This window comes from Drosophila gunungcola, chromosome 3R (assembly GCF_025200985.1).
Source record: "Drosophila gunungcola strain Sukarami chromosome 3R, Dgunungcola_SK_2, whole genome shotgun sequence".
NCBI classification, from domain to species: Eukaryota; Metazoa; Arthropoda; class Insecta; order Diptera; family Drosophilidae; genus Drosophila; species Drosophila gunungcola.
In genome coordinates, this window is record NC_069139.1 from 17,790,396 (window position 1) to 17,812,846 (window position 22,451).

At 37.4% G+C, this 22,451-nt stretch overlaps 1 protein-coding gene and 1 long non-coding RNA gene across 3 annotated transcripts; one reads left to right on the forward strand and one right to left on the reverse strand.

Moving 5' to 3' along the window:
- Positions 1-7,206: 7,206 nt before the first annotated feature.
- On the reverse strand, positions 7,207-9,173 carry LOC128252143 (uncharacterized). Of its 2 annotated transcripts, none has more exons than XR_008267285.1 (3): positions 9,059-9,173; positions 8,200-8,378; positions 7,207-8,010 (listed from the first exon to the last, which is right to left on the reverse strand). It is a non-coding gene; the product is annotated as an uncharacterized LOC128252143 (long non-coding RNA). The 2 variants fall into 2 exon arrangements; XR_008267286.1 differs by lacking the exons at positions 7,207-8,010; positions 8,200-8,378 and adding exons at positions 8,689-8,788; positions 8,854-8,964 and having other exon boundaries at positions 9,059-9,166.
- A 221-nt stretch (positions 9,174-9,394) lies between these two features.
- Positions 9,395-20,904, forward strand: LOC128252232 (uncharacterized). The gene is made up of 23 exons (XM_052979797.1): positions 9,395-9,542; positions 9,890-10,537; positions 12,733-12,892; positions 13,406-13,471; positions 13,588-13,639; positions 13,983-14,205; positions 14,275-14,524; positions 14,719-15,102; positions 15,385-15,572; positions 15,635-15,867; positions 16,400-16,622; positions 16,735-16,984; positions 17,167-17,550; positions 17,898-18,085; positions 18,145-18,271; positions 18,559-18,624; positions 18,686-18,737; positions 19,014-19,081; positions 19,151-19,305; positions 19,364-19,613; positions 19,770-20,150; positions 20,396-20,568; positions 20,623-20,904. The coding sequence occupies exons 2-23, from the start codon at positions 10,005-10,007 to the stop codon at positions 20,864-20,866; spliced, it is 4,650 nt and encodes a 1,549-aa protein (XP_052835757.1). The 5' UTR covers positions 9,395-9,542; positions 9,890-10,004; the 3' UTR covers positions 20,867-20,904.
- The last annotated feature ends 1,547 nt before the right edge of the window (positions 20,905-22,451 follow it).

The window sequence follows — 22,451 nt, forward strand, 5'->3', positions numbered from 1 at the left end:
TTCTAAATGCATCATTAAACCTATAAAAGAAAAAGTTAAATGATGGGAGCTTTATGATGTAGTCGTCCGATATGGCTACTTATTTTTAAAGTTATTGAAAAACCTACTTTTGTATTAAATAACTTTTGTGACTTTGTTGAAAATGATACAAATTTTTGGTGTATGTATTACATGTATTACAAGATTTAATTTATTGATTATTATACAATAATTGCTCAATATTTGTTGAATATTCTCGGACGTTGATATCAGCTTCTTCATTCTGCAGGTCAATACGGAATTCCGACAGGAGTTTGATACAAAGGGATAAAATCGAATTATTATAATTTTTTAGTAACAAAAGTGTTGGTAGTAGACGTTTGTATTGAACAATTTTCCATTGTTTTCGATCACGCAAAGTTTCCTCTAACATATCGGTGGTCATGTTTTCGTTGATTTGCTGAAAACGTTTGCACCATGGCGGACTTTTTTGGGTAACATTTGCTTCACGCTTTACCGCCAGTTTAAAACAATTTATTAAGTTCATAGCATTGCCTTTCGCTTCTTCTGGGTTACTTATTGTTTTGCTATCGGTAACGTAGAAAGTCCCGCCAATCTTAAAATGCAGTGGTACATACCATCCGTATTTTTGTAAAATTGCAAGTAATTTCCTAGCCTTTGATAGATTCAAACTACTTGATGACAACGCCCTTTGAATCTCATCGTAAAATTCTCCATTTATAATTAGACCGTCTTGGGCAATTTTGATAGCTTGTTTTTCAATGACATATCTAGCGATACTGTAGGAAATGGTAGATTGACCGCTACTGTACGTGTTCTGTTGAGTGGCTGAATAGCCCAAAATTTTGCCGTAGTTTGCTGACCTGTCAGCTATGCGTAATTTGAACAGTTCGAATTCGTTGGAATCGAAAGTGTAATTCCAATTGAAACCAGGTACATTCACTTGGCGAATATGCGGAGAACTCTTGAAATCTGCTACTGTGTGATTCGTCATCACAAGTTGTCCATCTAAATCTTTTTTTAAACCTTTAAAATATTTCTTGATGCTGTCGGAATCGAAATAAACGTTTTTGACTGCCTTGACGACGCGATCATCTTCGTTCAAATTCTTTAAGAGATCACTGATACTGGTTATATTTTCAGCTGTAATGGGCGATGAATTATTGTCCGAAGCCACTTGTGCACTTTTTATTTGTGTAAATGCGAAAAGGAAGCAGACTACTTGGACGTACTTCATGTTAGCTTGCTTTGGAAACGTCTACTGACGACTTAAACGTTTGAAACAGCTAATATAAAGAATGGCGGATGACAAAAATATATTCGAAAAAAGCTGTATATTTATTATATTGTTGATAGCTGTACACCCAAAAAAAAAACTGAAAGTTTATTTTTAATAAAAATAAACTACAGACGGTATAAGTATTATTTAAATACTAAATATTATAACAGCTACATTTTAGTTTAATTTTTACACCGAAGAGTCTAAAGCTGTTGTCTTAGGTCTAGTTTGTATGATTTGATACTTTCGTGGTGTTAGTTTAATACTTTAATACCAATAGTCTACAATTTTTGAAACAATAGTTTTGTTTCAATGACGACTTTGTTTTAGGTGTAGCGAAAATGTACAACAAGCTACTCCACAATATATTTATGTGATTAAAAGAAAAGTCGTATTGTCGCGGCTACATATGTACATCCGTCATTTATTGTCGTTGATAATAGTAGTAAAAATATATATATATATATATATATATATAAATTGTCGATTATGCATAATACATACATCATATATATACTTAACACACAATTCATATATGTCTTAACGACTTGTTTTGTATTATATATATATATATATTCATATATGAATTGTGTGTTAAGTATATATATATATATATATATATATATATATATAATACAAAACAAGTCGTTAAGACATATATAAATTGTGTGTTAAGTATATATGATGTATGTATTATGCATAATCGACAATTCATATCAGTCGTAGCGACCAATTTTTCTACGAATCCGTGTCCAGTAAATACAGACTTATATTTTCCGAGTATACAGAATATAAAAGTTAGGAACAATCGGAAAATAAAAAAAAAATTTTAAAACATGTTAACTTCTCTATTATTTCAATTTTTATTTTGAATTCTTTTGAATATAGTAATGGTTTATTTAAATATAATAATTGAGCTGAAAATACATATACACATTTAAATCAAAATTAAAATGTTTTTATGAGTATTAATTTTTACCAATAGCTGCCAGGGTATATTTAAAATTTGGCTTGCCGAATTGTTTAGTCGTCAGTATAGTCTTAAAGGTATCTTCTAATTATCGTTATAAAATTTTTTTTTTTTTGGGCGCCGGAGTGAATTTAATGATCTGCATCAAACTGTCTGTCCGAACTTAGTTCTGTTAGTTAAATCTATAACAAATTACTAAATAATAATAATACAAGAATTACATTCATAGCGATTGTTGGTATTGATAAGTTAATCACGAAAAATTGATGCTTCAATTAATGTCATATAAACCCTGCTTATTAAACTGACACTCACAGATTTTTTTCGGTGTGGGAAAATTTCACTAACACCAACAGCGATTGACTTTTGAACCAGTGATAAGTCTACAAAATAAAATTCACAGTCTGAATTCCGCAAACTGAATGATCGTGCTGTCAACTTTGCCATTTTATGTATAGCATGTACGAATATGATGACTGTCTCAGATGGTCAAGTATAAATCATCTGGCGAAGAATTAACAAATTCAGTGCGTTACCAGACGGACGAGTACGAAGATGTTGTTGGTAAATTTATTACTGCTAATATCGGCAACGAATGCACTTAAAGTGACACTAATAGACGGGAACGAAGAAAGAACCATCGAAATTGAGTTCGATACAAACAAATACGTAAATTTAGTTCGCGAAAAAATAATTTCGAAAGGATTTATCGGTAATACAAGTGAAACGCATGATTGGAGAATATGGAACGATGGTCATCTATTGGATGTCTATTATGAGCCAAGAATAAGTGTTAGAAATATTCTCGCTGAAGGCGGTGACCGAATAATCTTTCGCAACACAAAAAACAAAATAAATCCACTGAATATACGAATTGGCGATAAGGCAATACGAACCATCATGATCAACTGGGACGAAAAACTGAGCAAGGTTCGCGAACACCTGAATAAGCATGGCCTTTTAGGTTCGCATTTGGAAAACTGTGTGGAATGGAAATTTCTTATACGCGGCAGAGAGTATGTAACTGATGAATCACAATGGACAATAGTGCAGCATCTGGAAAACATCAAACAAACAAATCAGCTTCAAATGACTGACGTTTACACACAAGAAAGTTATACGCAGCTTTACGTATACGCAGGTTTAAGAAGTTTAGTTTTACCGAAAATCTCACCCGCCATGAATCTTTTTAAGTTGCAGTCATTGCTATCTGGAGTAGGCACCTGCTACGGAAAAAATTACGATTTTTTGGACAACGACTGGCTAGCATTAAAAAAAACTGCAAATCTGGCCGACTTGAGGTTGTCTAATCCAAATATGCAAATCTCTCCAGATCTTATATTTGCGCCGGATGAGGCAAAATTTTCAACAATCAGAAACGCAACCTTCAAATCGCGCAACGGTAGATATGGCATCGAATATGTGAGCAAAACGTCTAAAAAAAGGAACATTATTGGCGAAGTTGTCGCGCAATACAGCAGAAGTCATTCACCAAGAGAAAAATACATATTGCCGGGGAAAATGCAATGAAGGTGTTATTATTGATCCAGTCATGTTGGATAATGTACAGTCAACAAGCACTGCGGTTGTATTCACATCAAGAGTGGTCGTATGTCAAGCTGGAACTGCGTTGCGGTTCACAATCGACACTGAGCCGAGAACACCTTTTTGGATTACAATTAAACATGACATATCCGGTGAAGTTTTTGTAAATACTCGGGGGGATTATGGTCACCAGAGTTATTGGTCAAAGGGTTATCAAAATATTGTCGCCGAATCGCATGTGATAACTGAAGAAGCAGATTTGTTGAAAGCCGGGTACATGCCTACGTTTGTTGCGGAAGTCTATGAACTGTTGAAGCCCAATAACCGACGTCGACGCGATGTAGGGGACCAAATCACCTTGCCAGATGGGTCAACTAATGACGGACACCTGATAGGAAGTGGTAGTGCACACACGGGGCCTGGGACCGATTTTGGATTTAAGCCAGGCAAATTAATGATGGAGGTTCGATTTATGCTACTGACCTTCAAAGATGCGCAAACAGCTCAAGAAATAATGGGACGCGGGGTCAGTAGGCTTCAAACTGATCTTCTATGACGTTCCAACTTTTAGTGTTGGAGATGATGAATGAAAAAAACTTAACATAAAAACAATTTTAATTTGTGTACTGAGTTAATGTTTAGTAATACTCTTTAATTATAAATATAAAAGCATTATTAATTTAATTTGTTTGCTATCTACTTGATTCAAAATAAGATTATTAAACGCAAATAATTATAAATTACAATACATCAATTGTTGGTTTTTATTCTTCTTATTCAGTCCAATGATTCTCATTTAATTGGTCTGAATTGGACTGATCGAAAAGAGCACATATACAATCGTTTTTCAAATTAAACTTTTACAAAGCTAACAAAAGGATCTTGGATTTACGGATAGGATATTTTTTTCAGCAATCGTGCCTAATGCTCAACATTTAATGGGTTAATTTTGGTGTATCACTTCTTTCAGTTTAACATATGCTAAGATTATTTAGATTATTTTTAATTCTTGACCTTCGGTAATTACACGTAGTGCATATATAAGTAAAATTTGTTGTCGTCTGTACGAGCCGTGCTATCAGAACTTAACGCTGGAATTTCTGGCGCAGGCAAGCTCAGTCAATCTAACTTTGAGTTTTCACATTGGTTTCTTAGCTTAGCATTATAATAAGAAAAGTGCTTATAGCTTCTGGTTTTGACACATCCAATGAAATATTTTTTCAGAAGCATTACTTTTTTGACATCTAATGCAAAGATTTTTCATTGCCATTACTTTTGGCAAATTCACTTTGGTCGACCTCATTCTGGGAAAAAAAGGTTTAAAAAACCACTTATGTACTTAATTCAACTCCACAATTTTTATATTATGTAAACGAGTTAAATATATTAATAATTAAATAAGCAGAATAAGTTTAAAGTTTATTTTATTTTGTTATTTTTAAAAATTAATTCAAATGTTTTAATGTTTAATTTAACAATGTTTTTTTCTTAGGTATATTAAACCACACTTCTTAAATGGACATTCAGAGATTTTTGTGTTTGTCAGTCGTTCAAGGAATACTTAAATTATTGAATTTAAGCATATAATTAATTGGAATGTGAGAAAAACCAGTCTTAAATACAACAGATTATAAATTTCATACGGTTGTACGTGATTCTACGAATATTATGTCAACTGCATGATGCGAATTCATGATTTAATTATTTCCAACCTTATGCCTCGAAGCATCCCGTTTGTTCACGTAAGGAATAACTTACTGATTACATTTTTGCGTCAAACCAACTAAATCTATTCTAAGAACATTAGGACCGAATAATAGGGAGTGATCATGTGACGAGTATGAAAATCACGACACACAATGCAGGAAGGCAACATCGTGCATGATAACTGCAATAAAAGTGTTTTGTTATTCCTAAAAAAGGAATATTAATATATACACAGATATTTTAAAAAAGGTTTTTCCAAATCGAAAAATTGGTCACGAGTTAATTGGCTGTCAGAGAATATAAAATTAATGATGCGAATTTGTAAAACTGGTCATCGGAATAATGCAGACGCAGAATTTGATTCTGCTCTGAATTTTGTTTTGTAGACTTATCACTGGTTCAAAAGTCAATCGCTGTTGGTGTAGGTAAAATTTTGAAAAAAAAAAATGATTCAAATTAAATGTTCAACATGCTTTCGAAAGACTAATTTCCTGCATTTGTTTTTATACTGAAATAGCATTGAAAATATATAAAACCAAACATTAATAAAGAAAAGCGGTTTAACTATTCTCTGGTTATCTGATTGTACCTAAAACTCTATTCAATAACTAATATTGACAGGAAAAATACGTGGACTAAGGCTATAGGTAAATAAGTATAGGAACAACGTTGTGATGATTATATATTTACTTAAACTTTTAGCAAACTTTCGTTTATGGATTGGCATCTTTTCAGACGCTTTTCCTTGTAGCCACAACCACTTTTCAATCAACCCCGCCCATTTACACATTTGAACAGAGAAATACATTTGATTTTTCCACTCGAGCGACTTCTGATTGCCAGTAGATGACCGGCCTGCTGAAAGAATAATGCATATTCAAGCTTTTTATTCCTATTTCATGGTTCTTGGCATCATCGCAGCTCCCCGAAGGGCCAAGTCGATTTCGGGGATTGTGTCTGAGCATAAATGCCCCCGGGTGGATATGTAAAAAAAGGCAGAGGAAGATGTTAGAGAGTCTGTCTTCTGGCTAATGGTCGTTGGATTTTGGCAAGTTCAAGGCCTCTATTATCGTGGGCGTTTGAATACCCCGACGCAATCCGGATTTGATTTAATTGGTCTTAATTTGTGGACCGTGTAATCAACGGCCTTGAATAGTTCTGTCCGCAAAAAATTCGCCTGAGATTACTTAACTAAATAAATTGAAGTGTACATGACTGAGCTCTAATGGAGGGACTATGTTTTCGGTTTTTAGGTAGAAATTAAATCATTCTGCCCCTCAGGCCTCTTGCCAAACACTTTTCCAGTGCATTTAACGAGGCATGGCTAGTAAAAAACACACGGAAGCGTTAAATTGGCTCAAGTGTGCACAACACAAAACGTACACAATAACTATAAAGATATTTAAGTCATGTGTCGCAAATACGGAGTACCTGGTATTAATAAATAATATATCTTAAATACATATAACTATATAAATATATATTGATTTTGTTTACATAAGGACATACTTAAGAGAGCAAGTTTAAAATTTATTAAAAATATTTATTTATTTTAGAAAAGATTTATTACTTTTATTTTATGTATAAGTACATATAACACTATTTAGTTTTATACTTTTTTATATTTTATTTTCAAATAAAATTAAATTCGTTTAGGAAATGTATTTTTTTAGTAAGCTTTCTATCTACCGTTCATACAGTTGTGTTCGCTTTCATGTTTCGCTTTAATGAATAACCTCTTGTTTATATTTACATAAGTTCAATATGCCTGATATTTTTCAAACATAGGGTATGAAAAGGAAAACACACAAGAGAAACTAATAGGAGCCAAAGTCAAGGAAAATGTACGGGACTTTGATCAAATGGAGCTGCAGTTGCTGACGGAAATGGGAAATATTTTAAACACTAACTGCACACACTTTTGGCTGGCTTCAAAGAGGACGGAGAAGGTAAGTGGGCAGGGGCTTCCCCTAGATTTAAGCTGGTTGTTTTGGTGCCAAGTCACAAGGCCAAAACATTTGCGGTTCCCAGACAAATTAAGCACAACAAAAAAGTCAAGTACTGCTGCCGTTGCCGGTTTTGGCCATTATGTTGCATATGCTAAACTCGGTTTTTAATTTTCGCCTGACTTTCACTTTGCTCGTCGCAGAAAAATAATTAAATTTTGTATCACTTTGTGGAGTTTATATTCTCTTTTTTGTGTTTTTTTTTTTGCATCCGACGTCATATTTACAGTGACCTGGTTTTATATTGCGGTGGCTACTGGCCACTATCTATGGGTTCAGTTCTCCATTTTATAGCCTCGCGTAAGTACGGTACCTACGTTTTTATAAATATGATTTTATCTTTGGTTTATGACATTTGTTACATATTAATAATGCAGTGTAATATATGTTTGTTTGCTTTTGGATTTCCTCTGGTCTGGGGTGATTACAACTATTTATGGAACGGCGTAGATTTGAGGGCATGTCACATTTCTCAGCTTTTAATTCTGATTGGGTTGTACTTTCTAAAAGAGACACATTGCAGAGTCCGATTTAGTCACATAAAGATTATTCATGGCTGGAATTTGCTTGTGTTTTAAAAAATATTTTCTCCAATTTCTAATTAGTCAATATTTAATTTGAAAAAGAAATTTGATTTGGCAAAAATAAATGTATGTGTATAGACATTGGTCTTTTTGTTGTCTTTTACTCACGCCTTTATCGTCCTTCTTGAACATATATATATAGTTCATTTCTTGTTGCTGCTTTCATAATTCGAAGGTTATTCTTGTTCACAAGGGATTAGGTAGGTAAAAGATTAGCCAAAAGTCGAAGTCACGTTGTGTGCGTTTTGTAGGTTTCCGCAAATTGAATTTACCTCCTCCTTTCGACCCTGCAATAGACGTAAGTAATTGCCGTAATTGATTGTCAAAAATCAATTAGTTATGAGTGTGTGGCTATTTATGCTATATATATTAAGGCCATTGCTAAATGTTTTTGGACTGAAAATGAAGCATCTCTTGTTGGGTATTTTCAGCTGCTATAAATGAAGCATAATTCCAGAGATTATAACGTAGTCATTGTGCGCCTATTAAAGTGCATTAACTCCAATAACTAAAATGATTTCGTAATTTTTTGACACTAAGTAAAGTTGTATTGGGTTGAACTTTAATTCGATTCGGCAATTTCGTGTTGTACATGGGCATGTAGAGCTAACTTCGCTGGCTATTTTCAACAATTTGATTTGTGCCGCATTCTGTTGCTGTGAAATGGATGCCCACCATTGTGAAATTCAGGCCTGACCTGTGACGGTATTTAAGTCATTTTATTATTTCATTATATTATATATCCGTGCACATCACGCATACGTCACGTCTTAACCTTGACTGAGCGCGTTTGGCAAATATTAAGTGTTTCCATCTAATCTCCACCAAACACAATGAGTTTGCCTACACTTGGTTGCCTGGTTACCCTTTTATCTGTAACGTCAAATTCACATCACTATTCAATTAGTGTTAAAACCAGTAGCCACTCGTTTGAGTCAGAGCTTTGTGTATTATTGTGGAAATTTACCCGTTTTTAAAGTTGTAAAAGGTTTTTGGAAAAAATAGGAAGATCGCGGTGGGATATGCATTTTTATATATAGCCTCGCTATGGAGCAATAAAGCAACGGACGCGACACGTCCGCATACAAAGCAAGTAATTTACTATCTGCTAGATCTGCGGCTAGACAGAGATACACACTATCACACCCCGAATGGGGGTGTGGACTTATCATTTTAGATCCGACATGGCCCTGGCAATTTAGGCGATAAAGCTTTACACAAAGCCTATGCCTACATTCTTACAAGATTTGCGTGAATTACGATCGAGCGCTCTGATGATGTTGAGGCCTTTGTCGTTGGACTCGGATAAGATCTCCAGAGATCTCTAACGCAGCTTGCGGTTGAAAATCGGTTCAGTGCTCGGTGGAGATTTGAATCATACACTTGTGTGTGCTCGCTTCTAAATCGAATTAAATTATCCTGAAGCCGAAACTCAAAGATCTAGTGAGCGTGTGTGTATAAATTCATTAAGTTCAATTGCTCTTCATTGAAGTGCGTGGCCAAACCTTTTAAATACCAATTTAAAAATATCCTGTTCTCTTGTACCAAATTTATGACAATAGGAAATAGACTTAGCTTGCTTTCAATCAGTTCAATGATAGATTTGTATGATTTAATATAATTTACCTAAAATGTTTTGGTTTTTTTGAAAACTGCAAGCCAATTGATTTATCTAATTCAAGTGTTTTGAAGATTCATTAAATGTTCTTTTCCAAAAAAAAAATCCTTTAACTCGTCAGGGGCCTCTCATTAGGAACAAAGAAAAAATTATTAATGCCAAATCGAATTCAATTCACAGTGCGTGTGCAGTGTTAAACTAATGCGAAAGTAATCAAAGCCGAATGCATTAAAGCGACGCGGCTGGAAGTCAATAAAAATAAACTACATAAAAGCAACTTGCGGTCCCGGAAATAATGTCAACCACTGCCGATCCCGTGGCGTTGGGGGTAAACTCCCCCGTGGAGGAGGCCTTGTTGGCCAAAACCACCACAACGGTGGCGAATGCGATTGCGAAGACAGTGGCTGTAATTAGCAGTACGGTCTCTAGTAGCTCCACAACTGGCGCCACACCCACGCCCACACCCACTTCTACTTTCACTTCCACGACCACGACCACGACCACTACCACGCCCACTCCCATCCAATCACTAACCCCCACTTTGGAGGATGCTGGAGAGGAGAAGCTCAGCGTGAAGGATTTGAGCCAGGCCCTGCAGCATTTCGGCATTGTTGATTACTTGGTCTTCATCGCCATGTTGGCGGTCTGCGCCGTTATCGGCTTCTATTTCGGCTTTATCGAAAAGAAGCAGAAGCAGCAGAAGCTTGCCGACAAGGACGGCGGGGGGGCGGCGGGCGTCGAGGAGAGGCGTGGCTCGGAGGCGTTGGACTACCTGGTGGGCGGACGCCAAATGAAAGTGTTTCCGGTCGCGCTGTCACTTGTGGCCAGGTGAGTTACAGTTTCGGCAACGGCTATGTATATGCAAAGTGGTAAATTGGCCTCTCGTACTCATTCCTGTCCGGCCAACGAGATATGCATGGAAAAAAACATGAATACATTATACAGAAACAAAATAGTTGTATTTTTAAAGGGAGAGTGATTTTTTTAACTATAAAAAAGGGCATTTCCAATTTTATTGAGATCATTATACTGTTACAACAATTAATAATTTATCAAATAACTTATTTCGAATTTATATTTATGTAGTTATCCTAAGCTTTGATTACTTAAGGTCTAAACAACATATTTGTCAGGCTAACCACATTTTATATATAATATTTTTTGGAAAGTTTTTTTATAAAACGCATATTAGTAAATTATCATGCGGTTCAAATTTAGATTTTCTGTAAATATTTTAAGTACGAATCCAATTAATATTGCTTTTGGAAATATTTTTATTTTGTTTTTTCTTAATATATAAAAATACAAAATTTGCTTAGCAAATTTTTTATTTGAAATGACCTTGACAAACAAAAAAATCAGAATGGGAAAAAAAATCTCTCTGTGTAGACCAGCTTAATTACTTTTGACGTGGGCCAACGTGAGGATGAGGCTCCTAAATGAAAAAGTGGCAGGCAGGAAATTCCGAAATTGTTTGTTATGCTGCTTTAAGCTGGGATAATCCCCAAAAATTAAATGCGATGTTTTCACTTGAACGCTGCTAATATTTGCACAAATTATCGTAATGGACTTAACCTCACCCCGCCAAATCAATCAAAATATTTTCAGTCATTTCGCTTTATTCTGTGCCATCAGCCAAACGTGCGTATACGTAATCTAAGCAAAAGATAATCTGCCCCAGTCCAGCATTGTCTGGCGAATTGTTTGGCGAGGGCAAACAGTGTAGCGTTTTATTTAAAACTTTCCGACACAAGACCGGGCATTGCGTAAACAATATTCATTGTCAGGGTCAAGCCTATTATGGATGGGTGTTGCGGGGCGGTGTGTCAGGATTTTGCTGATATTGAAATGGCTTGCGGAACTTTGCGAGTAAATATATCTGGTGTATAAATACAACTTAACAGAGTCAGTCACTGTGTCTAAGCCAGATTGAAGTTATTTAAACTTGCGCCTGGCCACAAACTCAAATAATTTGCCCAAATTGCTTTTTCTTTGCCGAGTTCGGCCGAGTGACCTTGGTCCTGGGAAGTTGGGGGGCTTGTATTTGACACGTTTTGGTCAAGCACCTTTTGAAGGGTGCGGTCCCTTTGTCTTAGTCGCGTTGTCCTCGCATTAATGACCAGGCCGACAGGTCCTGTTCCCCGAAATCCTGGCCGCGGTTCTGGTCATTTGCCTCGCCCGCTGACAATTGTTTCGTGAGCCTTTTATTGTTATGGCATTCTATTTGTTGTCGTTTGCTTTTTGCAACAAATTCAGGCAACGTGCTTTGAATTACAATTACACGCCATCATTTTTTCCTACAAAATGTCCTTTGTGCCCTGCAGATTTTTTCAATTTTTTCAAAACAAATTGTTTCGTTGTGTGTGTCTGCGTACTTTAACGTCGCTTGTTATCAACTTTTAATGGCATTTTTCTCTCAGCCATCAACTTTGTGTGTCTGCGGTGGCAATTCATTTGCTTCGTGGCCTAAAATTGAAATGATGATTGTTATGGACATTAATCATTTAAATCAGATTACAGAATGTAGGGCTCTGGAAAAGTTTCCTTCGCCAAATGCGGATAGACAATCGTATTTGGATTGGATTTAATTTAATATTATAAAACATGCCGTTTCAAAATTGTATTATTTTGTATTATTTATTTACTATGTATAATAAGATTGTTTACGTGCCTTAAAATGAAAGCTCCAATGGTAATAAAATGAATTTAAATAAGGGAAATATTATTTTTAATATTCTGTGAGGTGTATTAATGCCTTAAGTCATCTCCAATCGATAATCCCAAATTAATTTGAAAACATTTTGCCCACCTTCGTAATAACTTTGACCAACAACTTGAGTGGCCTCAACTTAATTCAATTAAAAATTTTCTCCAAGTTGACATCGTGGGCTGGCCAAAAAAAAATGACGAAAAGTTTGGCGAAGCAAAGATAGATCCTGATCAATTGGTTAGCAATTAGTCTTGCTGAACTTTAAGCTTCAGACGTAATTAGCGTAAGCTAATTTCTTGTATTACACTTACAGCTTCGTGTCTGGAATTTCGCTGCTGGGAACTTCGACGGAAATCTATGTATACGGGACGCAGTACGCCTTCATCCTGGTTACTCTGGCCATCTCGGGAACCATTTCGTGGTACATCTTCCTGCCCGTTTTCTGCAATCTCCAGCTGACTTCCACCTATGAGGTAAGCAGAACGTTGTCCAATCAGAGAAAAATGTGTGTGTTTGCCTATTGGTCTGCATGTTACGCATTAATTTTATGTTTTTGAGTGTACGAATTTGGATTCTTTTGATTTTCGATAGCATGTTAATGTGTAAGTAAGGTTATAACTAAACAAGGAGCAGGAAGTACATGTTCGTAAAGCAATAGACAAGGGTAAAAACCAGCGTGCAATCAGCTGTATGAATTCTGTGAATTCCAGTTTATTTGCATGCCATAGATATCCTCGAGGTTTTGGCACACAATGCCAGATGCAATAAGCTTGAACAATACCAATTGTACGAGTTGGCATACGGATAGTCGTAGTTTATAAGTTGGTGCTGGCTACATGTCGTATGAGTAATAGTCGATTATGTATGGGCAGCGGTGCCGTACACACACTCACGCAGAAACAATCGTGTTTTTGTGTGTGTGAGTCGGCAATCCTTGTTGTGTTTTAACCGAAAGTCGACCAACCATTGGAAAAAAATATTTGCAGTACTTCGAGTTGCGCTTTAACAAATCGGTTCGTCTGCTGGGCTCTGCCTTCTTCACAGGTGCAAATGTAAGTATAATCCAACATTTAGTGAAAACAAAACACACTCCATTTCTTCAGATATTGAAGGAGGGAGCATAAATTTAATTATATAAACTAAAATGTCTTGCAATTTGTTTTCATAGCTGATCTGGCTGCCAATTGTCATCTATGTCCCAGCTTTGGCCTTTAATCAAGGTAAGCGCTCACATTTTCTCAAAATAAAAGGGTTTCAGATTTATAGGGGGCCTTAAAATTATAATGAGTACTTTTTTTAGGTTATATGAAAGCAAATTGTTGTCAAGAACCCTTAACAAAATTTAGAAATCATCCTTCAAATATTTAAAATATTTTTGTGCAATACACGGTAATGTAATAAGTGTTAGTTTTTAGTGTTATAGTTATATCATATAATATTGTTGTAATATTATATATAGAATTCTCGGTTGTTAAATTAAAGCATTTAGCACTTCTTTCTTTTGTCATTGTTTATTGTCTATATTTTCCTGCTCGTTGTGTTCACTTCTGTGCACTTTTGCAGTTACCGGCATAAATATACATATCATCACGCCAATCGTTTGCTTGGTCTGCATTTTCTACACAACTGCCGGGGGGCTGAAGGCCGTTGTCTGGACAGATGTGATCCAAACCGTCATTATGATAGGCGCGGTGGTCCTTGTCATCATCAAGGGCACCGTCGATGTGGGTGGACTGGGCGAGGTGATTCGGAGGAATTTCGAAAGTGGACGCATCGAGTGGCCTGAGTAGGTGAAAACTATTGAGAGGACTTAGCTCTTAACTGTTCATAGTATATGAATGCTTTTCGAAAACAGATTCACGTTCGATCCCAAAGTTCGTATGTCCTTTTTGGCCTTGATGGTGGGCTGTGTTGGCCACAATACTTACCAGTTCGGCTGCAATCAGATGATGACCCAGCGATACATGTCTCTGCCTGGTGTAAAAGAAATGGCCCACACATCATTCATTTTCATTTCCGGATTGATACTTTTGTTTGGACTTTGCATTTATAACGGTCTCCTGCTTTACGCAACTTACTACGATTGCGATCCATTGACCACAAAGGTTGGGAAACATTATTAGCAAAATGGGAAAGCAATCAAATTAAATTATTAGTGTTTATTTTAAATAATTTCTAAAAGACGGAATTCCAATATTCGGTATTTTACCAAAATTACAAAAAGATCATTGAGTTTGATTCGATTGCTTTCTCCTTTTTGAAATTTATGAGCTTTTTTTGATCGAGAAAATAATTACAGTTGGCAGCGGCCAAGGATCAGTTAGTTCCCCTGCTCGTGGTCCAAACCATGAGCTCTTATCCAGGAATTTCTGGCATGTTTGTTGCCGGAGTGTTTAGTGCCGCCCTCAGTTCCCTGTCTACGGGCATGAATTCCCTGGCCGCAGTTTTCCTAGAGGACTACATTAGGCCCCTGATGAGGAAGCCCCTTACGGAGCACCAAACCGCTGTCACCATGCGTGTCTGCACGGTGCTCATTGGAATCGTAAGTGTGGCTCTGGTCTTCGTAGTCGAACGTATGGGCTCCCATGTCATGCAGCTGGCCATTACCATTGGTTCAGTGGTCCAGGGTCCGCTCCTTGGCCTCTTTTCGATGGGCCTGCTTTGTCCCAGTATCAACTCAAAAGTTAGTGTCACTCCTTTATACAAAAAAACAACTTTCGGAAAGCAACTCTAAAATATGAACTTAATTTGCTAAGCAATCACAAGACATTTTTTTTTAATTTTTAATTGTTGATGAGGTCATTTTTGGCGATATTAACGTTTACTTGCTTTGTTTTGCAAGAAAATTCCAATTTAGTGAATTTTGAATCAAAGCAATATTATTTCGTGGCTTTCTTGAAATTGTTTTTCTGTATACTTAAAAACTCATTGGGAAGACAGTAAAAAAAAATATTTTTCCTTTAAGAGCGCCATTACGGGATCCCTTGTTGCATTTTTCTTCATGGGCTGGCTAAGTCTTTCGGCTCAAGTTGCCATTAACTCTGGGGAAATATATTCCGAGACAAAACCTGTCAGCATCGATGGCTGTGACTATGAGTTCGACCGTTCCTTGGTGTCACCAACAAATGGGACCCTTCTTAGTGGAGAATCTGCGTAAGTTTCCCCACACAATTCCAGCTGTCTGACCTACTTCTCACCCAAGCATAATCCTACAGGACTCTCAGTTTTGCCGAGCAGCTGTACCACATATCCTTCATGTTCTACACGGTCATGGGGGGTACAGTGGGTGTGATAGTCGGACATCTGGCTGGCTTCATATTTGGCCGCAATAAACCCGATGACGTTGAAGATGAGTTGCTTTCGCCCTGCATGCGCAGATTCAGGAAGTCCATGTATTCCAGTGTTAGCCTGAACGAGAACTCTATTAAGAGTCCCGATGAGAAATCATAGATTACTTGGCTCCCTTACCTACAAAAAATAAAATCAAAGATAAACATTGATTTGGTTTCCGTTCCACTATTAAAAATTGCAATATAGTTTTTGATATGAAATATGAGCACGATTTAAATAATGCAATTTTTATCAACCACCTTTTTTGTTCTAATCCATTGCCAGTCAAATAAATGTTAAGCAGACTTTTTTAAACTTTATGTACTTAACAATAATAAGCTATTAAATTATTTTTTTGCCTTTCTTTTGTGTTTAGTAATTAACTGATTACATAGATTAAGCTTAAATTATCGCCAAACGTTAACTTATTTGAGTATTTAAAAGGTTTTTGTACAATAATTAAATTTTTCCATGGGTTCTTGACAACGAAAATTATACGTTTTGAGTATTTATGGCACCTGAGAAGTAATAAAAAAAATATTTACTTAAATGAACATTCGGAGTTACTTTTCAGCTTCTTTAAAGATTAAAGCCCAAAACTTAAGGGCCCTTATCGAGCGCCACGTGTTGACTTTTGTGCACTTTTCCAGTAACTGGAATAAATATACATGTCATCACGCCAATTGTGTGCCTCGTCTGCATATTCTACACAACTGCCGGAGGTCTGAAGGCCGTTGTCTGGACAGATGTGATTCAAACCGTCATTATGGTGGGAGCCATTCTCTTCGTCATCGTCAAGGGTACCATGGATTTGGGCGGTCTGGGCGTGGTTATTCAGCGGAATTTCGACAGCGGACGCATCGAGTGGCCTGAGTGGGTGAAAACGGTTTACTAGGGCGAGTACCACACACTTGGCAGGTAAATCTGCCTGGATGTGCGGTACACGTGTCCGGCACATTCATAATCTGAGACATTTTCGAAACAGATTCACGCTCGATCCCAAGGTGCGAATGTCCATGCTGGCGATGATGGTGGGTAACCTGGGACACAACTCCTACAATCTGGGCTGCAACCAGATTATCACCCAGCGATACCTATCCCTGCCCGGAATCAAGGAGATGGCCCAGTGCTCATTCCTCTTCATACTTGGATTGGTTGCCCTAATGGCCATTTGTATGTACAACGGTCTCCTGCTCTCCGCAACTTACTACGACTGCGATCCCTTGACCACAAAGGTGAGGGAATATTAACTATAAATCAATGTAAATCAATATCAACAACAGAAATCTCAACTTAATTATTTTCAATTATGACACCTTTTAAGTCCTTACTTAATAATCTACATCAAAAATTTATTCGGCTTGCATCCCATCTAGAAAATGTTCTAAATTATTTTTGACTTAAAACATACTTGCAGTTGGCGGTGGCCAAGGATCAGTTGGTTCCCCTGCTTGTGGTCCAATCCATGAGTTCGTTTCCCGGTGTTCCCGGCATGTTTGTGGCCGGAGTGTTTAGTGCCGCGCTCAGTTCCCTTTCTACGGGCATGAACTCACTGGCTGCAGTTTTCCTGGAGGATTACATTAGGCCTCTAAGGAAGAAACCCCTCACCGAGCACGAAACCGCTGTCACCATGCGTGTCTGCACTGTGCTGATTGGAGTCGTGAGTGTGGCTCTGGTCTTTGTGGTCGAACAAATGGGCTCCCATGTGATGCAGCTTTCCATGACCGTGGGATCGGTGGCCCAGGGGCCACTCCTGGGTCTCTTTGTAATGGGCTTGCTGTGCCCAAGCATCAAATCAAAAGTTAGTGCTCTAAAGCTTAAAAAAAAACGCTTCCAAAACTTCAAAAGTCAAACAACAATATTTGGCAAAAGCTCTTTATTTTTTAATTTTATATATTTGATTTTGATACATTTATTTTTACTCTTAAGTTTTTTGTTAGTTTTAATAAGTATGACCTTTTTGGTTACGATTTTTCCAGTAGAAAAATGGTAAAGTATATATATTATTGGCCTAAAAGTTGCATGTTTCTTGTCATTAAAAATGTTTAATCTTAAAAGAAAAAAGTGGGCTTTTGAAAAATATAATAGTTCGGCAAATTGATTTTATTTAATTTATTTTATTTACATTAAACATCATTAATTTTTTAGAGTGCTATAGTGGGATCTCTTTGCTCGTTTTTCTTTATGGGATGGCTCTGCATATCGGCACAATTGGCCATCAACTCAGGTGAAATGCATTTCGAGAGCAAGCCAGTAAGCGTAGAAGGCTGTGATTACGAGTTCGAATTGCCCTTAGTGACTCCTGCCAATGCTACAATTTTCATGGAAGAAACTGAGTAAGTTATCCTGGATTTTATTAAGTAAAACCATTCAAAGTTCAAGAGTGTTTCCACAGATCCCTCAGTTTTGCCCAACAGCTGTACCATGTCTCCTTCATGTTCTACAGCGTTATGGGTGCCTTTGTGGGCGTGACCACCGCCCATTTGGCTGGCTTTGTCTTTGGCCGAAATAAGGCCGATGATGTGGATATTGATTTGCTGTCGCCCTGCATTCGCGGCTTCCAGAAAGCGACCTATTCCAGCATAAAACTAGACGAGAACGCTTTGAAAAGTTTTAATGAGAAGTCGTAGAGAGTAATACCATGCCATGTACTTGTCAATAAAATATATTCTTAAGCAGCATTTTAAGTTTTTTTTATGTTTGCCTGTAAATAACACATTTATTTAGCACTGCATGAAACTAAAATTTCGCCTTAGTTAACTTTACACTGAAATATGTAAAATCTAACCAAAATCCCTTAACCCTCTAGTACTTCCAATTGCGCTATGGTGCTGGCATACGCAACTTGGGTTCGGTCCTCTTCATATTGGGAACGGTGAGTCTGCAACATTTAATTATCTTTACCCACTCACAAACTCTCTGCTCAATTCCTGCAGATGCTCTGGCTTCCTGTGGCCTTATATGTACCGGCCATCACCTACAATCAGGGTGAGTTTGATTATGGTTAATGTAAAATATTTATAATGTAATGCCTGCATATAAATGCACTCAAAAAATGTAAGCTTATTCTTTTTTTTGTTATTTACTTTTGAGCATAAAGCAAGGCCTATCTTATTAGCATATTAAACTATTTTACCAATCAGATTGTTATTTATATTTCATTGGTTTTTATATTTATGCAATTTTTAGTGAATTGTAGTAAGGCGAAATATTTTTTAAGTGTATGCAACCATTCCAATTTATTGCTTTATTACTGTCTTCCAGTCACTGGTACTGGCATCCATGTAATTACGCCCATTGTCTGCACTATTTGCACTTTCTACACGTGTGTGGTAAGGTTTAATTAAATTTAGCCACAAAATTGTCGAACGAGCGGCATCTCGAAGATGTTGTCATTTCAGGGAGGACTGAAGGCTGTCATCTGGACAGATGTCATTCAGAGCTTCGTGATGTTTGGTTCCATTTTGGCGGTCTGCATTAAGGGCACCTTCGATGTGGGCGGGCTGGGCGTGGTTCTGGACCGCAACGTCAGTGGCGGACGTCTTAATGTCCCAGAGTACGTCTACGTGATGATTAATGTTCCCAGTAATTGTGTGGATATTCTAAACCGGCAGGTGGACATGGGATCCCACAGTGCGGCTGTCGATGTTGTCTGTGATTCTGGGCGGCACTCTGCACAAGATCCAGTCCTCGGATGTGAATCAGGTGTCTATTCAGCGATTCCTATCTCTGCCAAGTTACGACCAAGCCAAGCGTTGTATGCTGGTTTTCACACTCTTATTAATATTCCTACTCAGTTGCTGCAGTTATATGGGTCTGGTGTCCTATGCCGTTTACCACGACTGTGATCCTATAAGTACTAAGGTAGGCCTAATATTTTCTAGAAAATTTACTTTTAACTTTGTAGATTTTAACCAATATTAAACGATACCAAAATCCCTGCAATACTATTAAATATATTATAAAAAATATTAATATATAGAATATTTGGACTATACAAATATTAACTTCACTTCACAGTTAGCTGCTGCCGTTGACCAACTGCCTTCCCTGCTTATGATGCGAACTCTGGGTTCTCTACCTGGTTTGCCGGGACTATTTGTGTCTGGGGTTTTCAGTGCCGCCCTGAGCTCCCTGTCCACGGGTCTAAACTCCCTGGCCTGTGTGATTACTCAGGATATCGTACGACCCTTGCTGAAAAAACCGATGACGGAGCGCCAGACGGCTTTTTGGTTGCGCGCAATCGTCGTTGTTTGCGGATTCTCCTGCCTTGGAATGGTCAACGTCGTGGAGAAGTTGGGACAAGTGGTTCCATTGGCCACCAGCACAGCGGCAGTTTCGATGGGACCGCTTTTGGGCATTTATTGTATGGGCGTAGGCCTGCCATGGATTAAAGGAAAGGTGGGGCTTAAAATTGCTTACAAATAAAAATTTCTGTTTAAAATAATGACGGCTAAAGCTTATATTTATTTTTATAAATATAAATAATTCTATTTTTATTATAATTATTTTTTTGCTCACTTTTCGATATAAACATGTTTCATATAAAAATTTATATTCATAATAATGCCAGCTAAAGCTTAAATATATTGTTATAAATAAAGATAGTATGCTATTACTTTTGTTTACTTTTTTATTATTTTTAGAGCGTCTTAATTGGCAGTCTGGTGTCCTTTTTGGTGGTGGCCTGGATATGTGTCAAGGCGCAATTGGCTCAAATGAATGGTGAAATTCGCTATCCCAAACTACCCATTTCAGTTGATGGTTGTGACTATGCCTTTGATAACCATACAGTCTATGAGACTATCCACGGGTACAGGTAAGTATAGGAAACCATGGCTTGGCCTATTAATAAATTATTAAACTTTTTAAGACCCTCGGAGAGAAACCTTTACCATTTGTCGTTCCTTTGGTATACGGCTCTGGGCGGTGTAATTTGTACTGCGGTCGCGGTATTAGCTGGATTTATTTTCGGCTGGGAGGATCTCAATAAAATGGATCCGGCCCTAATTACGCCCTGTATGCGACGCTTTTTGCCCAAAAAAAACTATCAGGCTGTTAATATGCAGGATCTCTTTAAGCGGAAGGTCGAAATTGAGACCAAAAGTGCTTCTTAAGCATTGCCAATAAACCTGTGCTTTCTGTTGTGCCAAAATGCTTTTTGTTTTCTTTTGTGTGCTTGTGTATCCAGCGTGCTTCATTTACCCAAATACATTCTGTACATAATCATGCATCCTATAAACTCTTTGTTTTTGTTTCTGTTTGATTTCGTTTATCGCAGTACTTCGAAAGACGTTTCGATCGGAGGGTTCGCATCTTTGGATCCTGCCTCTTTGTGGTGATGAACGTGAGTAGCACTATGATTGTTTAATTACAAATTAAATAACAATTTAAATTTCTAGATATTGTGGCAACCCATCTGCATTTATGTTCCTGCCTTAACTCTAAACCAAGGTATGTGCATTTCTAAGGTAAAAGCATAATCTTATATTGAAGTTTTTGTCTTCTTTTTTATAGTTTCCGGAATAAGTGTCAATAAGATTGTGCCTTTTACAAGCTTTGTTTGTATTTTATACACCAGTGTGGTGAGTATTAGGACCAAGTCATATTATATCTCTTATTTTATAATTTTGAAAAGGTTAATTGACTTAAATGTTTTTAATTTTAGGGTGGTATTAAGGGTGTCGTTTGGACGGATGTCATTCAGGGAATCGTAATGTTTGGTTCCATGGCCATTGTTATCGTTAAAGGAACAATGGATTTAGGTGGCTTGAGCGTTGTATTAGACCACAATCGTCAGTACGATCGCCTCGTGGGTCCAGAGTAAGTAAATGTTTCTTAGTACCCAAAAACGTGATATCCATATAACTGATTTTAGCCTGACCTTTGACCCGACTGCGAGAATGGGAGTGTTTGCTTTGTTTGTTGGTGGCGCTTTGTTCAAGCTACAGGCAAATGGAATTAATCAGGCCATTGTCCAGCGTTATCTTACCTTGCCCAATATTCGTGACGTGAAGAGGGCTTTGGTTCTGTCCCTAATTGGCTTCATGATGATCATGATGATGTGCGTTTACATTGGAATGCTGGCATTTGCCGAGTTTTATCACTGCGATCCCATCACAACGGGGGTATGTCTTAAAAAAAAATTCAACAAATTAAAAAAAACATTTCTAGTTCTCGCTCAAGGTCTTAATATCTCTGTTTCCTCTTTTGTATTTTAAACTATTTTATTTGTGTGTTTACTACACAACTTCTATTGCAGCTAGCTCGTGCCAAGGATCAAGTCATACCCCTTTATGTGGTCAAAAACGTTGGCCACATTCCCGGCCTGGTTGGCCTATTTGTAGCTGGCGTTTTCAGTGCCGCCCTGAGTTCCCTTTCGACGGCTTTAAATGCCCTTTCCGGTGTTATTCTTAAGGACTTTGTGGAACCCTACCGAAAGAAGCCGCTGACGGAACGCCAAACCGCCTATATGCTGAGGGGAGTGGTCGTCTCATTTGGCCTGATCTCGATGGCCAGTGTACCGATTGTCCAGAGACTCGGCCTGGTCATGCAGCTATCCTCCACAGTGGCTGCCATTACTTGTGGTCCACTCCTCGGGGCCTTTAGTGTCGGCATGCTGCTGCCCTTTGTTAAGACAGAGGTTTGATTTAATGTGGTTGTATGACAAGAATATTTCTTTAACGTATCTATATTTTTAGA

What these genes read in the sequence shown, in the direction of transcription:
- LOC128252232 (XM_052979797.1), top strand. Translation starts at nt 10,005, where the DNA reads ATGTCAACCACTGCCGATCCCGTGGCGTTGGGGGTAAACTCCCCCGTG. An exon ending in AGCTGACTTCCACCTATGAG is followed by an intron (nt 12,893 to 13,405) that starts GTAAGCAGAACG and finishes AAATATTTGCAG; the next exon opens with TACTTCGAGTTGCGCTTTAA. An exon ending in GGACGCATCGAGTGGCCTGA is followed by an intron (nt 14,206 to 14,274) that starts GTAGGTGAAAAC and finishes TTTCGAAAACAG; the next exon opens with ATTCACGTTCGATCCCAAAG.